General features: G+C 41.8%; 1 protein-coding gene across 2 annotated transcripts in view; it reads right to left on the reverse strand.

The window, feature by feature from the left end:
* The window catches only part of JPT2 (Jupiter microtubule associated homolog 2), a 52,739-nt gene that overhangs the window by 10,785 nt on the left and 14,985 nt on the right, over window positions 1-26,969 (reverse strand). For both annotated transcript variants that reach the window (XM_089682680.1, XM_089682678.1), the window contains exons 2-3: window positions 13,185-13,333; window positions 1,201-1,484 (exon numbers count right to left, since the gene is read on the reverse strand). In XM_089682680.1, coding sequence (XP_089538806.1) covers window positions 1,201-1,484; window positions 13,185-13,251 — 351 coding nt within the window. In that variant the 5' untranslated portion in view covers window positions 13,252-13,333. The remainder of the gene's footprint in view (window positions 1-1,200; window positions 1,485-13,184; window positions 13,334-26,969) is intronic.

The raw sequence follows: 26,969 nt of genomic DNA on the forward strand, positions 1-26,969 counted from the left end.
AGTTAAAGTAAAGCCTTGTGTAAACTTTTAGTAAATCAGGTTTTTATCGCTTGCACGGGTTATGAGCTCCTGTGCAACAGCACTGATTAGCCCAGCATGGTCATGTGAAGTGAGTTGCATACTCCTCCCTTCCAGGTATTTCTGTGCGATAAACAAAATGGGCAAAGGAGAGTATGTGCTGCTGTAGACAGGGGTGTTAAAGCAGACATGTGGCCAGGTCCTGAATGAGCAAAGCACAGGTTTGCTTTAAAGCAGAACTCTAGGAAGTGCACAAAATTACCCTTGCAGTGCAACCCCCACACAAGGGTTAGAGTGTTACTAAACCCACAAACAGTAAAATAGTCTGTATATGCAGTAAAGCATGCTTGTTATACTCACTGTGGAACCTAAGTGGTTAATCCTCTCCACATTGTGTAAAAAGGATGTTTGAGCTAGTCTTCTCTGATCCTCCCCTTCATCTACCGTCCCTAATCCATCTGCTGATAGTACAGAGCTCTAGGAGTCACTCTGCACATGCTCAGTTTGGTGTGTATTGCTAGAGTGTTTTTTTTTTGTCCTTGGGATAGTGCATGTGATGAGCACAGGGCCAATCAACACTGTCCAGACAGAGGGTCAGGGGTCCTTCAGCCTCATAGGACAATCAGGGGAGAATGAAAACTCCTCCTACAAGATTAATCAGTGCTCAGCTGGTACACTGATAGAAGTCACAAGACTGCTCTAACTGCTGATGATAAAAGATATTTAGCAGGTTATTTTCACTAAAATAATTGCATTTCCATGTTCTGTGGGAGACCAGATATAGTGAATGCAGGGTCCTGGGTTTAGCAATACTTTAAATGCTCAGTATGTCTAAAGGGTAGAAGAAAATGTTGTAGTACTTATTCCTCAATCCCCCAATGAATGTCTCTTCACCCCGATGCCTACGGGTTGTGAATAAGCCCTTGCTTTCCTCACACAATGCAGAACTACTGGCCCTGCACTGTATATGACTTCTGTGTGCAACGACCAACCAGAGCACCTTAGAAGAGACAGCGAGGGACCAGTCACACAGCATGGAAGGCGGCTGCATTACACCCTGCACTGCAGGAAGGCCCCACTGCAAGGATCATTTTTCTTTTCTGGGGCATGGAGCTGGTCTCTAAAATGGGTTCCAAAGTGTAATATACAAGTGAGAAAAGTAAAACAAAAATTTGCAATTACCTTTGGTTTATTGGGATGTGCCTTGGGACTTGTTGTTAGTTGTGCTTCACCAAAAATGTCACTGGTCTTTCCTCCTGGTGGGTTCTGCTTTGGTGCTGACTGCACAGGTCCTGAATCCTGGAATATACCACTGGTCTTTCCTCCTGGTGGGTTCTGCTGCTTTGGTGCTACCTGTGCAGGTCCTGAATCCTGGAAAATACCACTGGTCTTTCCTCCTGGTGGGTTCTGCTTTGGGGTTACCCGTGCAGGTCCTGAATCCTGGAATATACCACTTGTCTTTCCACCTATTGGGATGGGGGGGGGGGGGGGGGAAACACAACACAACAGTTTTGTTAACTGCTAGGCAGGACTGAGTGGCTAGCAAACCCTACCCTGCTTGATAACCAAGTCTACTTACTTTCATCACATGAATTACAGCTTTAGTAGCCAGGCCTAGCCCATCATTAAACTTCCCACTGCTCTTTAACATAAGCTAGGCTTCTGGGTAGCAGGAAGATTTATTATTTCTACAGAATACAGGTCACGGCCCTCAGGAAAAAAACACAACACCCAGTGTATGTGTGCATGAGAGAACAGAACTTGCACACATTCCAGATGCTGTGATGCAGATGCTGTAAAGCTAACCGTGTGTAACAGCTCCCATGATATTTGCACATCTGGCTAGTTCCTGAAGTCTTGTTTGCGTTACACCCACCACATACATGTACGCTAGTGAAGAAGATCTCAGTGTAAAAAGGCCCTAATGGTGAAAGCTTCTGAAAGAAGCTTTGAAACCTTCAGAAAAGAAAAAAGATAATCATTTCCATTTCTATACTCACACTTCTATAATAACAATATTGCTGTTGGCTGACAGGCTGCTACACTGACAGAGGACCAGATTTACACTCAATCTTCTTCACAAAGCAAGAGAAGATGTTTAAAATTGTCAGTCATACATAAGAAGGAAAACAGGTAGTGCAAATAAACATAGAAAAAAGGAAAAATGAACAGTCAGCAAATTTCCCTTCTTGGCCTCGTGGTCCATCAGGCAGAAAATTCTAACCCACAAAATAAATAGGTCTGCCACGCAGTGCTAGTAATATATAGGGGTTGGACAAAAATATGGAAACATTACATTTTTTGCAGGTGTGAAAGTGATGACATGTTTAGCATTGAAAGCAGAAGTAACATTGATGTGATATTCTTTTGTTTCCACTGTGTGATGAGACATCTAGCCAACAGGTGGGAAGCCTCACTTTTGTCATTCACTGCGTGGGCTGCGAGTAATACGGAGTCATGTCAGAGCTTACTGAGCTTCAAATAGGGCAAATTGTTGGTGACCGCTTCGCTGGTGCCTCTGTGTCTGACGTTGCCAATTTATTTGCCGTGTCACGAGGTACATTATCAAAAGGTTATGACGGTATATACAGTTTCTGGGAAACCGGTGTCTGATAGGCATAAAAGCACCTGACGTGGTCAACTGACCAAAAGAGACAAAAAGGATTGTGACCTGGAATAAGAAAACAACAGCTGCAAAAGTTACTGCAAGCTCAATCTCAGTCTTCCAAAGCCTGTGCCCACAAAGACTGTGTGGACGGAACTCCATATGAAAAAAAACATTCATAGGTGAGCTGCAACTGCCAAACCACTAGTGACTAAGTGTTAATGCTCAGAAGAGGAAAGAGTGGTGCAACACCCATAAATCGTGGACTATCGATCAATGGAAGACTAATATGTCCAATGAATAGAGCCTCACACTGTTCCAAAGCTTATGACTAGGACTGTCTTGATGGTGGAGAAACCATGGTTTGGGCAGCCAGATCTTATAATTCTGCAGGCCCCATCATCACCTTGAAAGGTAGAGTTACTGCTAGCGACTATGTACAGATATTACTTCCTGAAGACAGCACCATTTACCAAGACGATAATGCTCCGATTCACACAGCTGGTGTTGTCAAATCGTGGTTTGAGGAGCATGCAGACAAAAGTCTCACACCTCCCCTTGGCGCCACAGTCGCTGGGCCTCAGTATCATAAAGCCACTGGTCAATTGTGGAAAACAAAGTCCAGGCTTGTTTTCCACCTCCAGCAACTCTGCAAGAACTGGAATGATTTGTGCATAAAGAGTGGTGTCAGATTCCATTATCCACCATCCAAGACTTAGATTTGTCAATTCCCAGGAGAATTCAGACCGTCTTTGATGCCAAAAAGGCAGTCTGACACCATATTGGATAACAATTTTATGCTTTTATTGGTGTTCCCATATTTTGTCCAACCCCTGTATCTATTCCCTAACATAGAGGGCTATAGTCCACTGGTCTGAAGATAATGAAGTGCACGCTGACTAAGCACAAATGGGGACTGTCAGACACCACTCTCTGCTCTGCCTGCCCTGCTCACTGGAGTGCTGGGCTGTGAAGGGGGAGGGAGCAGCTGGCTCAGGTTCTCAGCAGATCGCTGAGCCAGGTATCACTACAGAGTGTGGGGTGGATTCAGACTTCGAAATTGGGATCTTTCCCTAGCCTGGACCGGCTGAGTGACGTCAGCCAACAGCTGCAGCCCGCTGTTATCTGAAAAGGAGTCATAGGAGTGCAGAACGAACTGCACTACTGTGATCCACAGTACAGCCAAAAAGAGCTTTGGCCGTTCTTCTCCTTTAACTCTTTAAAGCTACAACCATTTCCTTTAAACTGAGAGGGAGGAACTCATCTTTGCAACAACTATGATTTTAGCATAAACGTCTAACACACACGGTCACCACGGACAAGTATATTCAGAGATTTGCCATATATAGTAGCACTCTTCAAGAGATAAGGATTCTTTTAGTTTGCATTAAAAGCTTTAGAGACAAATTTCAAACACTTTTCCATATAGGATTTAATACTGAAAATGGTATGGTGCAAATAAAATATTTACAGAAAAAGGAGGTTACAAAGAAATAAAGAAAATCAGTTGAAAAGGAGGAATACTTGCAAAATCCTTGGTTTTAGCAGAGTTCAGTCAATAAGCAAGGTATTCTCAGCTCTCACAACTTGACAGATGTTCCGTAGTTGATGGTAAAATGAGAGCTATCAAAAGGGTTCTGACATTTCCCTTTTCTGTCATATTAAAGGGTGTGGCCAGAGACCATATGACCAATTACCCGGTTTAAGAGGTGGTGGTTAGGAGGTCACCATATTTTATGACTGTATCGGGCCCCCTCTTACACACAGATTCATACCATTAATATTTTCCACTATGTACAGGTAGCATTCTGGAAACTTATCAATTATTGTTCAGCATTATATTTCGTGTCCAGGGATATCAAACACAGAGTATTTTGGATGGGTCTGTCACCCAGGAGGGAGGAGACTGCCTTCTCCCCTTTCGTAAGTGCCAACATACGTAGGTCATGCTTGACCTTGATTTACTAGGTAAGATATTCCCTATTCAAATATATACTTAATATTAATGGGTCTTATTCCTATTGGATTTTATGAATTTTGGGTGTATTTTGTAAAGTTGTGGATTGGACAGAGGTCTCAGAGAGATGCCTGGCTGCTTTCTGGGTAGAGGTTTTATGGCACGCTATGCATTCCTAGAGCTTTAATTGCCCTACACATCATGTGTGACAAGACAGACATTTTGTCATTGTTTTACGACAGGTCAGAGGGAAGGATTAATCTGTACTGTTTTATAGTCTGTAGAAAGGAGAATCCTGCCAGGCCTCAATTAATGGTTTACAGCTCTGACAAGGCCTGTGTGCTGATCAATAGATTAATAAGGTCCTAGTATCAGTAAACAGTTTGTGTATTATATAAATTGAAGGACGAAAAAAGGAGGGGGTCACCAGGCTATGCCTTAAGACAAGATGGCATAGGAGACTTGTGACATGGCTGCTACACACACACATTCATGTGTCCAGTATGCAAAAACATTACAGAGGGGGATCTCAGGAGAACCAATTTATGTTGTTTATGACAGAGTGAAAAAAGACAAGAACCCCCATCGATTTTTTGAATGGCTACCTGGAGCTCCGCTAGTGAGATTGCTACTCACTTCCTGTTCTGGGGTCAACGATTTTACCAGACAGAAAAATTAAGAAAAAAAAAATGTCTGGCAACAAAAAAAAACAACAAAAAAAAAAAAAAAAAAAAAAAAAAAAAAAAAAAAACAACCCACCACACACAACTCGTTTTGGCTGCAGTTAAAAATTTAATAGTAACCTTCCTAGTCATAGAATGTCAATCCACACCTTCCCGGCTTTATTTGCACTTTACCGGACTTCAGAAGCGGAGTTTCCAATAAGACAGCTCCCTTCTATTCACCGAGAATAATCCAGCATGGCAGCTCTAGAAAACTACTTTCACAATGAATGGAATCAATGTTTTTAACTAGATAGTGGCTCCAATATAAAATTATATGAGAGCAGAACAGATGACACCCAGGCAGTCATTCCCAGAAATTTCCAGGGGGATGGAAGAAGATTTCAAACCGGACACATCACTACTGACCATAAGTTTATTTCAGGTACTTGTACAGAACCGTCAAGTTACGCAGCACTTTATACACACACACACACGGGGTTTACAATCTAAAAGGTCCCTAACTCACATGCCTATATACATATACTAGGGCCAATTTTAGACAGGATCCAATTAACCTACCAGTATGTCTTTGCATGTTCTCCCTGTGCCTGTTTGGGTTTCCTCCTATACTCCAAACTCCAGGCAGGTGGTTCCGTGGCTGAGATTCGAACGACCCTAGTACTGCCAGGCAAAAGTGTTAACCATTCAGCCACTGTGCTGCCATAAATTATATCCCTTGTGCTGATTTTCCCCCATTTTTGTTTGTTGGAAAAAAAAAAAAACCACACAGAAAAAAAAAAAAAAAAAAAAGATGGTCCAAAACCACTATAAAATGGAATACAATGGTAGCAGAGTTGTCAAGAACCTTTATGCTGGGCTCATAGCGTGAAATTCTTCCCTATGCAGAATACCTGAATTTATTTTCTCTGACGGTATGTTAGCATTTCTAGTAATCCAGGAAACAGACTACCATGACACATATTTTTAGCACTATTCATAACGGATAACAGTATACACAGACAGGATGTGGCTTTCCTGTCCATACATCTGAACAGAAGCCAGGAATGAGTCTCTTGGAGTGGAGGAGGTGCTCTCGGAGATGTCACTTGCTGATACCAGACATCTCCAGGAAGAGCTCCAGTGCCAGCTCAGCACAATCTCCAGCTAGCATGTGCAGCCTTTCCAGCTTTCACTCACCGGAAACCTCCTGCTGCCCAATACCAGTCCTCCCATGCAGCAGGCTTCCCTACCCAGCGGGTCCATGCAACATATAATAAATCTATAATCCTGATCACAGTCATCTCACAGCGTGCTAATGTTGAATAGTCATCAAATTAAAGTAAAATCTGTAATGAGACATCCATGGGAATGCCACTGCTCACCTCTCCTGAACAGGTCAACTGACTCACATGCTGATGCTATAATTGAAATATTTGGGTCAATGCCCCAGAATAAGTATGTAGAATGAGGCATTCCAGCGCTCTGACTTTTACTTGTTGTATACTTGTTACAGGCGTTTAAATAATTGATGAATAATGTAGCAATGCCAGTTGCCAAACAATAGTCTTGCCTTCATGTTTGACCATTCTTCCAGAAGTGCATTTGTGAGGTCAGGCACTGATGTCGGATGTAAAGGCCTGGCTCACAGTCTCCACTCTAATTCATCCCGAAGGTGTTCTGTCGGGTTGAGGTCAGGACTCTGTGCAGGCCAGTCAAGTTCCTCCACCCCAAACTCGTTCATCCATGTCTTTATGGACCTTGCTTTGTGCACTGGTGTGCAGTCATGTTGGAACAGGAAGGGGCCATCTCCAAACTGTTCCCACAAAGTTGGGACAATAAATTGTCCAAAATGTCTTAATATGCCGACGTCTTAAGAGTTCCCTTCACTGGAACTAAGGGGCCAAGCCCAGCCCCTGAAAAACAACCCCATACCATAATCCCCCCTCCACCAAACAAACTTGGCACAATGCAGTCAGACAAGCACTGTTCTGGCAACTGCCAAACCCAGACAAGTCCATCGGATTGCCAGACAGATGCGGAATTCGTCACTCCAGAGAACACGTCTCCACTGCTCTATAGTCCATTGGCGGCGTGCTTTACACCACTGCATCCGACACTTTGCATTGCACTTGGTGATGTAAGGCTTGGATGCAGCTGCTCAGCCATGCAAACCCATTCCATGAAGCTCTCTATGCACTGTTATTGTGCTAATCTGAAGGCTACACGAAGTTTGGAGGTCTTTAGCTATTGAATCTGCAGACAGTTGTCGATTTGAGCTCTGTCATTTTACGTGGCATACCACTTTGTGGCGGAGTTCATGTTGTTCCCAGTTGTTTCCACTTCGTTATAATACCACTAACAGTTGACTGTGGAATATTTAGTAGCAAGGAAATTTCACAGATGAACTTATTACACAGGTGGCAACCTATCACGGTACCACGCTTGAATTCACTGAGCTCCTGAGAGCAACCCATTCTTTCACAAAATGTTTGTAGAAGCACTCTGAATGCCTAGGTGCTTGATTTTAAACATGTGTGTGTACGTGTGTGTTTTAACTAGTTTCAGCTGCTTTGGTGTTCAGGAAATTAAATAACAGATGCACTAGATGGGCAACAATGAGAAGACGGGGGGGGGGAATGGTTTTACAGGTAGAAACCACTGGATTTTTTTCCCTACTATTTTCTGACTGTTTGACCCTAGCCAAATGCAAAACTAGTGAAAGTGTCACTACTGGTAGCATGAGGCAATACCTGGACCCTACAGAAGTTGCACAGGCAGTCCAACTCCTCCAAGATGGCACATGAATAAGTGCCATTGCCAGGTTTTTTGCGTCTCCCAGCACAGTCTCAAGAGTGTGAAGAACATTCCAGGAGACAGGCAGTTACTCTAGGAGAGCTGGACAGGGCCGTAGAAGGTACTTAACCCATCAGCAGGACCGGTATCTGCTCCTTTGTGCAAGGAAGAACAGGATGAGCACTACCTGAGCCCTACAAAATGACCTCCAGCAGGCCACTGGTGTAAATGTCTCTGACCAAACAATCAGAGCAGACTTCATGGAGGGTGGCCTGAGGGCCCTGTGCTCACTGCCTGGCACCATAGAGCTCGTTTGGCATTTGCCTTTGAACACCAGAACTGGCAGGTGTGCCACTGGCACCCTGTGCTTTTCATGGTGTGAGCAGGTTCACAGACATGAAAGGGTCTGGAGAAGTCATGAAGAACGTTATGCTGCCTGTAACATCGTTCAGCACGACAGTTTTGGTGGTGGGTCACTGATGGTCTGGGGAGGCATATCCATGGAGGGACGCACAGACCTCTACAAGCTAGACAAATGGCACCCTGACTGCATTAGGTATCGGGATGAAATCCTTGGACCCATTATCAGACCCAATGTTGGTGACAAGCGTATGCAGGCAGTTCCTTGAAGATGAAGGAATTGATACCATTGAATGGCCCCCACGCTCACCTGACCTTAATCCAATTAGAACACTCTGAGGTACAACCTGGTGGCGTTGGCTGGACCAAAACAGGATATCCCAGACTGCCCAGGAGCTCAGTGATGCCCTGGCGCAGATCTGGGAGGAAATTCAGGACATAAGCGGTCATCTCCTTAGGAGCATGCCCCGACGTTGTCAGGCATGTATACAAGCACGTGGGGGCCATACAAACTACTGAGTACCATTTTGAGTTGCTGCAATGAAATTTCAGCAAAATGGACTAGCCTTCTGCATCATTTTTTCACTTTGATTTTCGGGGTGTCTTTGAATTCAGTCCTCTGTAGGTTGATAATTTCCCATTTCCATCAAATTATGGGGCATCCTTACGTTCCTAACACATTACCCAGTCCATATCAGTATAGATATCCAGCATGAGATTTTTCCCCATTGAGATCTAATGTGTTTTCAAAGTGTTCCTTTAATTTTTATGAGCAGTGTGTGTGTGTGATATATTGCAAGCATTTTTCTTTTTAATGGCTTACAGCTAGTAAAAACCCAAAATTCAGTAGCTCAGAAAATTAGAATATTGTGACAAAGTTCAATATTGTAGACTCATGGGGGTTTATTTACTAAAGCTGGAGAGTCCAAAATCAGACTCCCTTCTGCATAGAAACCAATCAGCTTCTAACCTCAGCTTGTTCAATGAAGCTTTGGCAATGAAACCTGGAAGCTGATTGGTTTCTATGCAGAAGGGAGTCTGATTTTGGACTCTCCAGCTTTAGTAAATAAACCCCATGGTGTCACACTCTAATCAGCCAATTAACTCAAAAACACCTGTAAAGGTTTCCTGAGCCTTTAAATGGTCTCTCAGTCTGGTTCAGTAGGATACACATTCATGGGGAAGACTGCTGATTTGACAGTTGTCCAGAAGACAGTCATTGACACCCTCCACAAGGAAGGCAAGGCACAAAAAAGGTCATTGCTAAAGAAGCTGGCTGTTCAGAGAGCTGTATCCAAGCATATTAATGGAAGTTGAGTCAAAGGAAAAAAAGTGGTAGAAAAAGGTGCGCAAGCAACAGGCATAACTGCAGCCTTCAGAGAATTGTGAAGCAAAGGCCATTCAAGAATTTGGGGGAGATTCACAAGGAGTGGACTACGGTTGGTGTCAATGCTTCAAAAGCTACCACACACAGGATGTATCCAGGACATGGGCTACAACTGTCAAATTCCTTGTGTCAAGCCACTTCTGAACCAGAGACAAAAACGGCAGAAGCATCTTACTTGGGCTAAGGAGAAAACAAAGAAAAGGACTGGACTGCTAATTACCGGTCTAAAAAGTCCTTTTTTTGGATGAAAGTAAATTTTGCATTTCATTTGAATTCTCTTCCTCCAGACTCTGGGACCTTGATTTTCAAAGTTGCATGAGGTCCGGTGTGAAGTTTTCACAGTCAGTGATAATTTGGGGAGCCATATCATCTGCTGGTGTTGGTCCACTGTGTTTTATCAAGTGGAAAGTCAGCACAGCCCTCTACCAGGAAATTCTAGAGCACTTCTTGCTTCCCTCTGCTGACCAGCTTTATAGAGATGCAGATTTCATTTTCCAGCAGGACTTGGTCCCTGCCCACAATGCCAAATGTACGAATACCTGGTTTAATGATCATGGTATCAATGTGCTTGATTGGCCAGCAAACGTTCCTGACCTAAACCCCATAGAGAATCTGTGGGGTAGTTTCAAGAGGAAGATGAGACACCAGACCCACCAATGCAGATGAGCTGAAGGCCGCTATCAAAGCAACCTGGGCTTCCATAACTCAGCATCGCCTCTATGCCACCTCACATTGATGCCGTAATTGATGCAAAAGAAGTCCCGACCAAGTATTGAGTGCATACTGTACTGTACATGGACATACTTTTCAGAAAACCAACATTTCTGTATTAAAACACTTTTCTTTATTGGTCTTATGCAATATTCTAATTTTCTGAATTTTGGGTTTTCACTAGCTGTAAGCCATAATCATCAAAATTAAAATAAAGAAAATTAGTGAAATAGATTCATTACGCAGAGTGATTTGATATATCTAAAATATGTCTAGAATGATTGAATTTACCATCTTTCAATATCCATATTATAAAATTTTACGCCTTATATTGTGAGAACACTGTAAACATATGTGCAATGCATAGTAATATTTTTAATAATTAAATATATTTTAGATGTGGTATGTCAAAGCAACAGTTGTTTTTATAATTTTGGTACTGTGTTTACGTGCCTAAAAAGACCATAATCATTCTAGAAATATTTTAATCCTACAAATCGGGTCGTGGCACCACTATACTCGCTTGGTGTGACCTTCTGCCATTGCAACCCAACTCCATGAATCTATCTAATATAGGAGTTTCACTTTTTGAATTGAATTACTGAAATAAACTAACTTTTTGATGATATTCTAATATATTGAGATGCACCTGTAGATTCAACAAGGTGTTGGAAACTCTCAGAGATTTTGGTCCATATTGACATGATAGCATCACACAGTTGCTGCAGATTTGTCGGCTGCACATCCATGATGCGAGTCTCTCATTCCACCACATCCCAAAGGTGCTCTGTTGGATTGAGATCTGGTGACTATGGAGGCCATTGGAGTACAGTGAACTCATTGTCATGTTCAAGGAACCAATTTGAGATGATTTGAGCTTTGTGACATCGTGCATTACCCTGCTGGAAGTAGCCATCAGAAGATGGGTACACTGTAGTCATAAAGGGATGGATATGGTTAGCAACAATACTCAGGTAGACTGTGGTATTTAAATGATGCTCAATTGGTACAAAAGGGCCCAAAGTGTGCCAAGAAAATATCCTCCACATCATTACACCACTACCACCAGTCTGAACCATTGACACAAGGCAGGATGGATGAATGCTTTCATGTTGTTTACGACAAATTCTGACTCTGCCATCTCAATGTTGCAGCTGAAATCGAGCCTCATCAGACCAACGTTTTTCCAATCTTCTATTGTCCAATTTTGGTGAGCCTGTGTGAATTGTAGCCTCCATTTCCTGTTTTTAGCGGACAGAAGTGGCAGGAGTGGTGTGGTCTTCTGCTGCTATAGCCCATCTGTTTCAAGGTTCGATGTGTTGTGTGTTCAGAGACGGTATTCTGCATACCTTGGTTGTAATGAGTGGTCATTTGGTTTGAGATGATAGAAAGGCAACAGTAACTCAGTCTTCCCATTCTCCTCTGACATCAACAAGGCATTTTCGTCCACACAACTGCCGCTCACTGGATATTTTCTCTTTTATGGACCATTCTCTGTAAACCCTAGAGTTAGTTGTGTGTGAAAATACCAGTAGATCAGCAGTTTTTGAAATACTCAGACCAGCCTGTCCGACACCAACAACCATCCCACATTCAAAGTTACCTAAATTCCATTTCTTCCCCATTATGATGCTCGGTTTGAACTTCAGCAAGTCGTCTTCACCATGTCTAGATGCCTAAATGCATTCAGCTGAGTAAACATGCTGTACGGATGAATACACCAATGTATATAAAGCCTAGTTTTGTATAAGACATAACTTTTTTTTACATTACAGTAAGGGCCCATTGTTACCAACCCAGTCTGCTACAAAGTGTTAATTTGAATAGGCTGTCTAAGGCACAGTGGACTAAAAATGCTGCATGCATCATTTTCGGCAGTGCAGCACACCTTAATATACAGCAGAGTGTTGTGCATTGTAAAACAATGAAGGTGCTTTGATGTGCCCTTGAGAATAAATGCATTGTGGTAATGTGTGTGTCATCACAATATCACATTGGTGAGGATAGACCTTCAGTGACGCATAATCTTTCTGATGGAGATCAGATAGCAGTAAAAAAACTCAACATCCTTCTCAACTCAATCCAAAACTAGTAAGTTTTGGCTGCATAAACACTTCTAAAATAAATCAGTATTAATTAAATAGCATGCTGATACCGGATGTTTTATACTATACACAGCTAAATTTTTCCTTTCACATTTATTGCAATTTATTGGTCAGAGAGGCAAGGTTTCTCGCATTAAAAAAAAAAAAAAATATATATATATATGGCCTCACATTACAGACATATTCAACCTGCAAGCCAGACTAGTCGAGTCAAGCCTCTCTACAAATATTTCAGCATTCTATGTCATGTCATGGAAATCACTCACTTCTGCAATTTGTTTGTGAATAGCGAAATAAGAGATATGGGTGTGTCTCGTGTCAATCACTCATTTCCATTCATGAAGCTAAGAAAAGGGAAGTATAATTTAAAATGCTGCTTGTATGGCTGTGAGACAATGGACAAGCCTGTGTTCCTTACTAGGATTGGGGGATGGGAAAGCAGTACTGCAGAAGCTTGTTTGTGCCCTCCACACAACCACTTCTGTTGCCATGCTCATTTCTGAACTAATCTGCTAATAATTTACAGGTCAATTACATAGTTACCGGTGTCAACAATGTCTCTTCACACACTAAAAACACAAACCTGGAGGGTTGGACCTCTTTGGTACATTTTCAGGCTCTGCAGCTGATCCAAATATATTGGAGGCCATCTTGTGCTGTCGGCTTGAAACCAAAGCCTCTTCAGGACCACCAAAAATGCAGCTTGATCCACCTCCTGGTGGCTTCAACACTCTGCAGGAAAAAAAGACAGACAAAGTATAAAGCACTTACCAGGATTCTAAAGATATGCAGATGGACACAAACACATGCAACTATAAGAAGGAACCATTGAGGACACAAAATATGAGATCAGATTTTTTTCCTTCATGATTCTTATCCTTGAATCACAACTGCAAATGCAGTATGGTAAGAAATAAAAGAAACCTTCTGCATACAGTTTCCCAGGTGCCCCATACCTGAACCTGATCTCGATCCAGTGATGTGCATGAGAGCAAAGTCTCTATTGGCTCGCGCACTCCTCATTGGCTCAGATACAGCAGCAGGAGCCATTGGCTCATGTTGCTGTCAAACATAGGTCAGTGACAAAAAGGAGTTGGGGGCAGGGTCAAGCCCCACTCTGTGTCTTACAGACACATAGAGCAGGGCTTGGAGGAGAGCACACACGAGTACCCCCATAGCAAGCAGCTTGCTATAAGGGCACTTGGTGGTGGAGAGACCCAGAACGCCGGCTCGGGGATCCGAAGAGAATCGGGGCTGCTCTGTGCAAAACAAGTGCACAGAGCAGGTAAGTATAACATGTATGTTATTAACAAAAAACGAATCTTTACTAATACTTGAAGTCAGGACACCTGCGCACACTTGATCCAAGTCACTGACTCTCTAAGTAATGAAACAAAAGACCACAGCTCTGGGGATATGCACCTCTAAAAATGTGTTTGTAGCAGTGACGATGGGCACAGTAGGAAGGTATTAACCCTTTTCTTTGCAACTGGATTTTTAATGTTTTAAAGTGAAACTCCAGCTTAAATAACCAAAATACAGATAAAACAGACAATAAAATTATTAAAAACAAAACAAAAAACCACAATACCTTTGTCAATTCCCAAACCCTACCGAACTTAATGGCTGGCAACGACATTATCCCAGAACGTAGATGAAAACACTAATCACAGCCTGCAGAGAAGAGGACTCTGCTTCCCCGCTTTCTGATCTGTGCAAATCAATGCTACACTGCTGACATCAAACCCATTTAAAGTGGTTCTATAAGGCAAAACATTTTTTTATCACAATGCATTCCCTGCATTAAGGTTAAAAATGTTTTACAGCTTTTTGTTCTCCCCTCCTCCCTAAATACTTACCCGAGCCCTCAATTGATCCATCGTTGTGTAGGGCTGCATCTTTTCTCCCCCCTCTCTTCCTCTTCACACAGGAACGTGGGCAGCAGCAGGGGCCATTCCATGGAATTCATAAAGGCAAGTGCAGAGAGATTTTGTGAAAGTGTCTCACATGAATTCTAAAAATGGTGAAGAATGCGCCAAATTGATGTACCAACTGTCTAGAACTTGTACTTGAATTTGTCGCATGCTCCGCCACTTTTAGAATGCACTCAAGACACTTCGTAAAATCTGTTAAGCCTGTTTTTCTTTTCTGTAAGCACACAGTTGGTCTTAATTAGCTCCACTTTTATAGTTGTCACATTCTATGCAACACAATGTAAAAGTGGCGCATTCAATGGGACACAATGAAACAGTGGCACACTTTAGAACTACCTGGATTTCATGCACGAGTTCGCTATTAGAACCAAAAGTGTTGCAAATGCTTCACGATTTTGGCGCAATACAGAAACGAGAGGGGCTAACACCAGAAAAGTGGCGCAGTAGCTTTATTGAATTCCCATCATTGGCTGCTGCTGCTGGCAATCAACTACCATGAAGAGGAAGGAGGTGGGGCCAAGCTGCGCTGTGTGTTTCTATAGCGTCCGGCTTCATAGACACACACAGCTCGGGAGTGAAGCGTGCAATGTGTGCCCCTATAGTAAGCCACTTGCTATGGGGGCACACAGAGAAGAGGAGCCAAGATAGCCAGAAGGGAACCCTAGAAGAGGAGGTTTGGGTCCACTCTGTGTAAAACCATTTCACAGAACAGGCGAGTATAACATGTTTATTATTTTAGTTTAAAAAAATTTGCTAATAATAGCTACCTCACTCACTTGTCGATTAATTCCCATACCACCCCCAAGCCAGCCCGATTTCATTTTCAGCTTGAAATGTGGTAGTACAGCAGGATTCAGGTACGGCTACTTCTCCAGATGAACTGAACAAAACATCACGTTTTCATAAAACAGAGAAGTGAACTAAAGAGTGTTTATTACGGTACTAGATAAGACAAAACGTTTCTATGAGATCATCCAGTACGGCTGTAACATATAAGAGGTTAAAACATCCGCTACTGATAGATACCATATGACAGAGCTGAACAGCAAGGGCCCTCAGTTCAGTCTAGATAACACTGAAGTCCAATGTGACTGCACAGTGATGAGTTGGCAATCATTTCACAGTCTAAAAGTACCCCAGAGACATTAAAATTAGAGGTCAGCATGGGGATCTCTGCCAGAGGAGATCAACTGATCTGTCTGTGGGAGGAGGGAGGAGATATAGAACCTCCATACACAGTGATAAGCAATGTATTCAGCATGTAGCTTCTAGGACAAAGTTTCCAGCTAAAATATTGCAACTATTTAACATCTACACAGGACCTTGCCTATCTCAAAATGAAACACTTTAAAAGCCAACATACCAGGGATTGTTGTGCTTTAACCGAAACATATTAAAATAGTTTTTCTGTTATGTTTTTATGGATCATCATGAATAAAAATATATTAACTAACCGGTAGTGTGACCAGACAAGCCTGTCTCAACTTTTTTATTCCAAGAGGAACCCCTAAAATAAGACTTCATGTCTCAAGGGACCCTTACTGATACCAAATTATTAGAAGTCCATGGAGAACAAAAAAAAAAAAAAAAAGAACGCCCCCCTTACAGACAGCTAAAGAGATAATGGTGTCATGATGCTGGACTGGAACTATGCAGACACCATCAGATAGGAGGTTAAGTAGGAACTTCACTGCATCTGAGCACCACAAACCAAGAAACACTTTCATTTATAAATTCGGACATTAGCATTGCCGCCTGACTGCTTTCACACAGTTCACCACAGTGACAACCCCCCCCAATATGAACCTCCCCCCACTCGCCAAGTGTCCCGGGCTCCACTTGCCCATTTGTGAGCCTGGGACTGGCTCAGTGTGCACCGGCAGCTAGAGGGGAGGGAGGAAAGCGAACATGTCTGCTCCCCTCCCCTTCTTGTCCTGATCTGGAAGCGACATTATGTCACTTCCGGGTCCCCGTTCACAGATTTCCCGACCACTAAGACCGGGAAAGAATGTAATGCAGTGTAATGTACATTGCATTACATTCAGGGGAGCACAGGGGAGAAATGCAGGGTCTTTTAGACCGTGCATGTCTCCTTAAAAAGAACCTGTCACCAAAAACTCATGACATAGGGGACTTAATGTAGAAGGAGGAGGCAAATAAGCAGAGCTTCCACTTTTGAGTGGAACTCCGCTTTCACAGCACAATCAAAGCTACTCCTGGGCTTATCCTTTACTTGTAATCCACAATAGTTCTATCATCCAAAAATATGGTTATTCAAAGAAGGAATAGAAGACTGTATGAGAAATATAGTAGGTGCTGAAAATGTTTATTTTTACCATTATTCAAAAATCAGACACAAGCTGGTGATAGGATCGATCATGAAGTATGCTGCATGTCTTCATCTATGGAGGGAGGGGGGAGGAACTAAGCAGATGTCCCTGATATGGACTGGCTGAAATCAGAAGCAAGAAATCCTACTGAGCCGACACCTCCAAAAAGGGTTAATCAGGAAGTGTCCACAGAGGTCAGACTGCAGAGAAATATTTGACTCTCATCAATTATCCTTTTAGGTCTACTTGAATGAATGATCTAATCAGGTTAAGCACACTATTGAGTGGTGGTCTTTTTATTGTTTTATGACAAGTGAGATTTTCCTCTAGGGTATTGCGGAGTACAGACTACACCATACAAATCCCAGCTAGCTCACTACCTGGGTGGCCCCGTAAGCCACCACCAGCCCAACATCCTTCAATCAAAAAAATGAAAGGAGCCAGGCTGAAAATGGCCATCTGCATAGCGTTTTCACCCAGATGTATCCAATGTTCGGTTATTTTGACAATAGCCACAGTGGAAGATTCCTTCATCCATGTTGTACAGAATTTGTTACATCATTTCAGTCAGTCCACAAATTGAAAAAAATAATCTGGGAGTAAACCCAGGTTAAAGGCCAACTCCACCTTTTGCACCATGTAAAACACACATTTAGTGTTTACCATGGTGCAAATGGGACCATCCCCACCCAGCCAAAACACCAGTAGGGCTGGCTGTCAAGATACTTGAACCACAGTGGCATCTGACTGGATGCAGCAGCTGGTTGACAATTTTCCCCCAGGAGCCATTCAATTTTCATTTGTGCAGTGTCAGGCAGGATGCAGAGGACAAGCATTGAGCAAATTTCAGCCAGCTCAGCTTAAACCAGCCTTTATTCGAAGAGTGTATGGCCAGATTAAACCTTGGAGAGGGCTAAACCTGACCATACATTGCTAGATTTGCATACGAAAAAAAATAAAATATATATCTGTATTTCAGTACATTCAATAATGCCATCATTGAAAGTACTTCAAACTTTCATTTACTTTCAATATTCAATTTCAAAATGAATGGAATTTCCTGAACATAAACCACATTCTCTGTTTGCATGATAAGAGTTTTCCATCCTCCTTTTTTCATTAGTGTGGTTGAAAATGCTAAGTAGGCACTGTGAGATATTTAGATCTAGATCAGTGGTCTCCCAACTGCAGCACAAATGATGGGGCACCATTCCTCCCACAGACACCAATGAGGGGAAACTGTTGGCGCTATATAAATCCTCCATATTAATATTCCTCCCACTGACACCAATGATGCGGCACTATACCTCCCACTAACCAACACCAATGATGGGGCACTCTTCCTCTTACCAACACCAATGATGAACCATTTCTTCCATGGTCACCAATAATGGGGCACTCTTCTTTCTAATGACTCCAGTGGTGGGGCACTATTCCTCTCACCGACACCAGTGGTGGGGCACTATTCCTCTCACCGACACCAGTGGTGGGGCACTATTCCTCTCACCGACACCAGTGGTGGGGCACTATTCCTCTCACCGACACCAGTGGTGGGGCACTATTCCTCTCACCGACACCAGTGGTGGGGCACTATTCCTCTCACCGACACCAGTGGTGGGGCACTAATCCTCTCACCGACACCAGTGGTGGGGCACTAATCCTCTCACCGACACCAGTGGTGGGGCACTATTCCTCTCACCGACACCAGTGGTGGGGCACTAATCCTCTCACCGACACCAGTGGTGGGGCACTAATCCTCTCACCGACACCAGTGGTGGGGCACTAATCCTCTCACAGACAGACACAAACTATGGGGCATTGTTACCAATGCCAGGGCATTTCCTACTTCTACTGGTCACAGTCTGGCCCCTCTAAAGTCTAAATGATAATAAACTGGCCCTTAGGTAAAGGACAGTGCTTTTTTTTTTTTTTTAAATATAAAGAATACTTGTGTGCCTTAAATGCATCTGTTTGCTTACAGATTATATGCCAAACTGTCCATAGTTCATCTGGAAAAATCAGTGAGGGGCCAGCCTATGTCCTGCTTGTCAGAAGGTAAAAATAAACACATTGTAACATGTTAGGACACAGTTATTAACTGCTCCACTAGGACACTAATGACACAATGTCACAAGCCTCTTACAAAGATTACACATGAAAGAGAAGGAACAGCTACCGCAAATGGTGCCTCAAACACTGAAGATAAAGGAGACAAAGCTCTATAAAACAACATTTACAGATCTAGTAAATTAAAGTGAACACCATGTTGTAAAAAAAAAAAAAACTGATGTTTTACCAAGCTGACAATATACTGTATATCCAGTATAAAACAGACAAAAACAATCCTCTGATGAAGAAATAATGTCATACGCCTCATACCACACAAGACGCTATAGTAAGGTATATAGTACAGCAACAGGATTTTAGCTGTGTATGTATTTATTGCAAAACAGGTGTATATAATCTACTAAGTATTCATACTACCGTCATCAAATGAACCAGAATTTGGAGCTCAAGTTTGAACGAAACGTAAAAAGGTGAAGGTTTACTTTATTATAGTGAATATTTAAAATTGTTAATTTTGTCTAGGCAGGATCTATAAAAATGTACCTTTTGTCCTGGAATAATAGCAGTGCATTTCCTAGTATGGGAGTGCGCCTAGGCACTACTATGTGCATAGTCTCATAGTTGTATCTCTGCAGCGTGCAATCTAAGGCACTGTTGCCTTTAAATGCTACTTTCAGGAGATCTGGAGTGATGTTGCCATTGTCCTGCTGACTTTGCTCCTTGCTGGAGGCTCTGACATGAGGAAGCAGAGCCCTCCCTCGACCAAGATGGGTACCTCCACACTGAGGCACAGTGCAGAACAAAGCACAGTAAGTCAGTAGAGGGGATAGATACGCTGCAGACAGTCTACAGCCAGTACTGTTAACTAGCCATTTGTCCTCTGTTAGCTTTTTTTTTTTTTGGGGGGGGGGGGGGGGGAACGACACAGCCCCCAGAGTTCTTCTTTAAAGTGTTACTAAACCCAGGACAATGCATTCACTATATCTGGTTTCACACAGTACACAGATGTGCAATTATTTTATGAGAAAAGGCTAAATACCTTTAATGATCAGCAGTCAAGGCAGTCTTGTGGCTTCTATAAGAGTCCAGCGAGCACCAGGTAAAGCTTAATGTTAAAAAGGAGTTTTATTTTCCTTTAGGAGGCTGCAGAACCCCTTACCTCTGTCTGGAAAGTGCTGATCACACGCACTCTCCCAAGAAGAGGTAAAACCTCTCTAGCAATATTCACACCAAACTGAGCATGTGCAGAGTGACTCCACATGATATGTCTTTTCAGGAGATAAGAGGGGGAACACTGGAAGAGGAGGAGGATCAGAAGTCAGGATCAACCAGCCTTTTTACACAATGCAGAGAATTAACCCCTTAGGTTCCACAGTGAGTATAACAAGCATGCTTTACTGCATATACAGACTGATTTTACTGTTGTGGGTTTAGTAACACTTTAAAAAAGGGATAACCAACAAAGATCTAAAACATTACCTAATGTACAGTTTCAGCTCCTGTTATTCATCAACATCTGTGTACTTTTTTCAATTAAAAAAAACAAAATAAATTATCTTAAGATGAACTTGTGCTTTCCCTGGACTAGACAAAGCTTCAGGTAAACTTGATAGAAGGCTCCTCAGTCTATACTTACCCCTTTTCAATGCTTCCCTACTAACCTCATCCACTGCTGCAGCCCCTGAAGATTGCTGTGCAAGTTTCAATTTCTACAAAAGCTAAAAATCTGCTCAGAGCTGTTCACGATCCTCCCTGTCCCTAGGTGATAGCTCTCAAGCTGAGTGATTGGCTGCTCAGCCACCGAGTACTGCACTGTGAGTCTGAAGTCACAGGCTCCCCCCTCAAACTGCAGGATTTAAAAAAAGAAAAAAAAAAAAAAAAAGTTTGGGACAGCGTTCTAATTCAGCAGCTCTGCATTAGAGACCTGCCATTAGAAACTAGTGAAAGGTTTCAATTGGATTATCTAAACTTACATCATAATAGCTTAAGAGCAGGGGGGAATCCAGGTGAAGTACTGCATCTCATGGATTAGGTTTTTTCCTCTTTTTTTTAAAGCCTGATTTGAGCTGCAAGTCCTATTGTAAGTGCTGAAGTGTCTAAGCTGCAGACCAACTACTTAACTGTCAATCAGATTTCTCTCATATTCTCTACATGAAAGGGATTCATGTTTAAAAGGCAGACTCCGCTCTAAAGTTTAGATTTGTTTTTTTAAAGTGGGTTTCCAAAAAAACAGATCCGAGGCATGCTGGTTGTAAAAAAATGAACTTCTGGTTTTGTTTTACCTCTGATGCGGGAACTCATTTATTGCCCCAACAGGGGCCCTTCCTGTCTGCAGTACAAGTTGTAGTCAAGATCGTCAATGATTCTGCTCCAAAAAGGGAGAAAACTTTTGCAGGTTATAAACTGTTCAAAAATCGGCCAGGAAAAAAAAAAAAAAAAAAAAAAAACGGCCGATTTTCGCACTGTTAGTGGGTTAATTGGTTGGCCGTTTTTCGGGTTTTTTGCCCAGTTTTTTTTTTTTGTTTTTTAAATCGGTCATGTTGGAAAATATGCAGCTGATTGACAATCGGATGATTTTCCCAGCAATAATGGACAAATCGGCCGATCGTTTTACCGATAAAAAAATACATGCATGAGCCATGACCTGCAAGGGACAGAAGTTATGGGGTGAACTTTATAATGTAGTCGGCCAATTTTTTTTTTATTGTTGGTGATAACAATCGGCCGAATGATTTTTCGTTTAAAAAAAAAAAAAAAAAAAAACGGCCGATGTTCGACCCGCATGCATGGCCTGCATAAGTCTCCCTTTATGGTATTCTTCTATACCAGAATGATATTGTACACCGCCCAAGCAACAGAAAGGGGTTTGGATCAAACAAAAGTGTGTACTAACGTATAACTGTCCTGGTGTGGAATTTACTTAATGTTTATTTTTTCAAAAATTTAAAATATGAAGATTTGGAAATAAAAAGTTCAAATCTGTTTTTACCCAATAGTCTTATTTAACCATTTGCCTACCGGGAACTTATACCCCCTTCCTGCCCAGGCCAATTTTCAGCTTTCAGTGCTGTCGAACTTTGAATGACATTTGCGCGGTCATGCAACACTGGACCCATATGAATTTTTTTTTTTTTTTACACAAATAGAACTTTTGGTGGTATGTATTCGCCACTGGGGGTTTTATTTTTTGCGCTATAAACAAAAAAGAGAAGAAGGGCAAAAATATTGTTCTTATTAGAAAATTTAGCAAACAGGTAATTTTTCTCCTTCACTGATGTATGCTGATGAGGCTGCAGTGATAGGCGTCACTGATAAGGTGGTGCTGATAGGCGGCACTGATGATGAGCTGGCACTGATATGCAACAATGATGGGCACTGATAGGTGGCAATGATCATCAGTGCCCTGATGATCGGTGCTGATCTGTCATCTTACAATTGCCAGTTATCGGCAGCACTTTTCTCACACTGTGGAAACGTGAGGAAAGTGTAGCAGATAACCACATACTAAATAGTGAAGCGCTAGAAAATACCAAAAAAATAATAATATACCCTATATATATATACACATCATAAGTACCATCTGAACCTATAATAATAAATACCATATGGTGATAAAAAATATAGTATGTCTATTGGTGAGAAACTTAAATACATAAATATCTCATACATAAACTAACCATTAATACCTCATAATATATAAATACGTGATAAAAAACAACAATTGATATTTTCTTAATTAATCCTCAAATAAATCAGTGATATGAAATCAATATTCATAATTATGCTAATTCATAATAAATAATAAAAGTGTAACTATCCGTGATGAATTGTGACAAGCCTATGAATTGAAATAAACTGTGATTCTTCATCAAATAAATACGTGATTCATAAATTCTGTGGTAACCTATATATCAGAGTAAAAATAATATTATATATTAAATCCACTTAATTATGTGATAAATACATAAAAACACTGTGTCTAAATAAACACTAAAGTCCATGCATATAATGTGAAAACACTCTGTGATCTTCACTTCTAGTGCTCAAAAGGAATCCTCCAATGGCAGCAATGCCTGCTCACCTCCCCACCTCGACCCACACAGGGCCACAAGGCAAAAATTCTCCTCACAGGCAATCCTTTACACCAGGCAGCTCAGCAAGGGGCCACAGGACTTCCACTCCACCTCCTCTCAAACGTCATATAGGACACAAACAGAGCTTCCCATAGTATAATACCGTTTATTAAGAACACTCAATGTAACATACTGTTTCCACTCACATGTATTCCTTGTTTACAGCGCTTTCCACCTCATACCATGGGTGTATTCACATACAGGGAGGGAAACCAATATGACCGCTACGTCCGGACATGCGTCCCCACGTGACCGGAAGTGACGTATCTCTGAACTGGGAATGGCGTTCCGACGCGTTGCGTCACGTGTGTCGTGACTTCATCAGGGTAACCGCCCCCCAGAGCCATAATGTATTTATATAGGGAATAGTCAACACACTATTCCCAATTAGAGGGCGGGCTCCCGGCGGCCATTTTACCGGAGTCCGCACAGCTAACTTCATTACAAGGGAGATATTCCTATCATAGCTTCTCAATCTAAAACTTTTATTAAGAACCACTACTTCCATTACATATTTATTCATAATCTTGTGGAATACTCCTCTTAACAATACAAATAAAATACATTGAACTATTTAATATTAAATTAAAAACCCGCATATTACCCCACTTTATTATTTATAAACCCATCTCATTAGTGTTATTAAAGGGGCAGCGGAAATGATTATAAATAAGACCCAACATTAATGTATATATATACAACTGCATTTATGAGTGATCTGTTGTGTCATTGGACACGGCTGATCACATGGTAAAAGGCTGCTGTGATTGGCCTTTTACCACATCATGTGGTCAGCTGTGTCCATAGGACACAGCGATCATGCAGATTGCCGGGTGCAGGCCCCTGGGGGCACATTCTGGGAGGACGTCATATGACATCCTACCAGAATTGGCCGGCCGCAGTGAAGTCGCCATTCGGCTATCTGGGGGTCAGCAAGTGGTTAATTGTTATATCTTTCACGGATTACCTTTGGAGTAGGGTTGCACTGATACCCTTTTTTTTTCTTTTTTTTTAAACTGATACTTTTAGTCATGTACTCACAGATACTGAGTACCGATACTTTGTGGTGCGATTTGTGTCCATACAAAATGAATGTGAGCAAATAGCACTGTAAAGAACGGCATGCAATTTGAACAGGAAGGCGGTGCCATTCCTGTCCAAATCACATGCAGTTTCCCTACTGCTCCTGGGTGAACCCAGGCTTGTCATAGCTTGAGTTCACACAGGAGCGGTGCAGGAAACCTCCCTGCACCGATCCCATGCTGTCACACAACTAAAAGCAGCTTCACAGGTCTGGGGATTTGAAGTCAATCGGCTGGGGAGGAGGAAGACAGGGCAGAGCTCTGTCAATGTAAACAATACAGAGCTCTGCCCTGTCAGTGGGGATGTGCTGCTTTTGCTTCCCTGCAGAGCAGGGAGTCACCCCCCATCGGTGTTATGTGGTTTGTTCCATTCATGTAAAAATGGATACATTTTGCTGGGCAGTTTGAGCTTTTGAAAAACAACAAAAATTTGCTGGCTGGATCACCGGATGAAAATAGAACAAAGCCTAAAAAGGAAACTAATGCAGCAAACACATTTAGGAATTGGTAAGCTGCAATATAACAAAAATGTTTGCTTTTGGGTTTAATATTGCTTTAAAACTTTAATAAAAAAATAAAAAATTTTAAAGAGTGTACTGATAAAAAGGCTGTGAAATCAGACACTAGACCTGTCTGGAAGACATATACGTAAGTAACCAATATGTATTCACACACAGGAGAACAGATATTCCTCTGCAAGAATTTGCAGCAGATGTTGGTAGAGGGTTCCTGAGGAAGATGAAAGAAGAAGTGATCTCCTGGTCTGTGTCCAAGCCTTCTACTGCAGAAAGACTGCTCTCACCTGAGAAGTGTCTTTACAAGAACACACGTTTATGGTTTTACCAGTTACTAACACGTTAAGTAAAAGGCTATTTTTTTGTTGTTGAAGCATTGGATAGAATGAAGAGGGATTAGAACACCTTTCGTCTTTTTTTTTTTGTTGCTGTCTGTTGCCATTAGTGAGATTTGCCCCTAACTTTCCCTGTTTGGCATTACCACTGAGAGTGAAAGAAATTCCCAAACGGGAATAAAGGGGAAAATCTTCCAAAAGGGACTCTAGCTCTGATGACAAGCAGGGATGCCCTCAATTCCTGTTTTGGCTAGGTGACAGGAGGTGAAGGAAATAACTGTAACGGGACACCAAGTGGAAAAAAAAATCAACAAAAAACATGAGATTAAAACTCTTCATTACTTTATCCGGAATAAAAAAAATGCCCTTTATTTCTTTTTCAGTTAAAGTGGATACACCATAACTGCAATGGGCCACGTTGTATTTCAAGTAATAAAAAATAAAATCCATTCTGTTTCAATCTACAGTCAACCTTACTTTCCAAACATCTCTACCTTCCACTAAGATTTACCTCAAGGACATTAGTCCGTCACATTCCTTACCTCCCTGCTCATGTGGTTCATTTTCAAATGTACACAGAGATTAGAGGTAGGCTACGTACTACAGTATGGAATCGAGCATCTTGAACATTACCTACCAACTTAGGTTCAGTTTTTGCTTACAAAAATGAACAAAATGTGTATTTTTCCAAAATGTCACATTTAACCAAGTACATAGAAGTCATTCATATTTGTATGTTGCATGTATATGACATGTTTAGGGTTCACTTACTACTTTTTGTGCAATTATTGTGCTTTAGGTGTCATTTATATAAGCACCTACAAGGGAGAATCCCAAGCATGTTCCTTGTGCCCTTTGAAAGCTGCTGACGACATCTATTGAGCGATGAGTGCTTGGCATAGCACGGCTTCGTGTTGTATTACATCCCACTAACTGACCGTGGAATAAGCACCTCATTCCAACAAGATGTACTGGAATCACATTTTTTTTGTGTGACTTCTTCCTGATCCACACTCAGATAAATCAGAGTGTATTAAATGAATAAGTGGCAAATCATGACCTTATACTTTGACATGTGTAAAACTTCATATGGTTAAAGCATATTTGGGTGTGGTAGAATAGACGCCAAGACATTTGTAAAATAATTTTCACACTTGAGCTTTTAGAAGTAGACAATTATAAAAATTATAGCAATTTTTAAGAAAAAAAAAAACAAAAAACAAAAAAACCACACAAAACAACCACCACCACCCTAAACATTAAAGTGATACTAAACCCAGGACACTGCATTCATTATATCTGGTCTCCCACAGTACACATGGAAGTGCAATTATTTTAGTAAATATTAAAAAAAAACTGCTAAATACCTTTTCTCATCAGAAGTTAGAACAGTCTTGTGACTTCTATCAGTGTTCAGCAGATCACTGGTTAAAGCTTGTAGGAGGCGTTTTCTGCTCTAAGAGGATGCAGAACCCTTGACCTCTGTCTGGACAGTGCTGATCACATGCACTCTCCCAAGGGGGGGAAAAAAAAAAAAAAAAGGAAAATCGCTTCTCTAGCAATACACACTAAACTGAGCATGTGCAGAATGGCTATGGTTCAGTCTGTCTTATCAGGAGTGGACATTTGAACAAAAGGAGTAGAGAAGTCAGAATGAAATGGCCTTTTTGCACAATGAAGAGCATTAACCCCTTAGGTTCCACATTGAGTATAACAAGCATGCTTTACTGCATATACACTTTAACACCCAATTAACAGGCACCCTAAGCATATCCAAAGGGTAGCAGACAGTGTTATCTGCATGATCCCACTATCCCCAGGCACTGCTCTCAGCCACTTAACACACAGAGACCCAGCTTGTCAACTATCATGTTTGTCACTATAGACACAGACAAATCGGCAGGATATGAGAGGCACAATCCTAAGAGGAACAATTGTGACTTTTCAAAAGCTGACTATACACTCATAGATA

The sequence above is a fragment of the Staurois parvus genome, unplaced genomic scaffold (genome assembly GCF_062004578.1).
Source record: "Staurois parvus isolate SC_StPar_1 unplaced genomic scaffold, SC_StPar_1.0 ptg000018l, whole genome shotgun sequence".
In the NCBI taxonomy this organism is placed as follows: Eukaryota; Metazoa; Chordata; class Amphibia; order Anura; family Ranidae; genus Staurois; species Staurois parvus.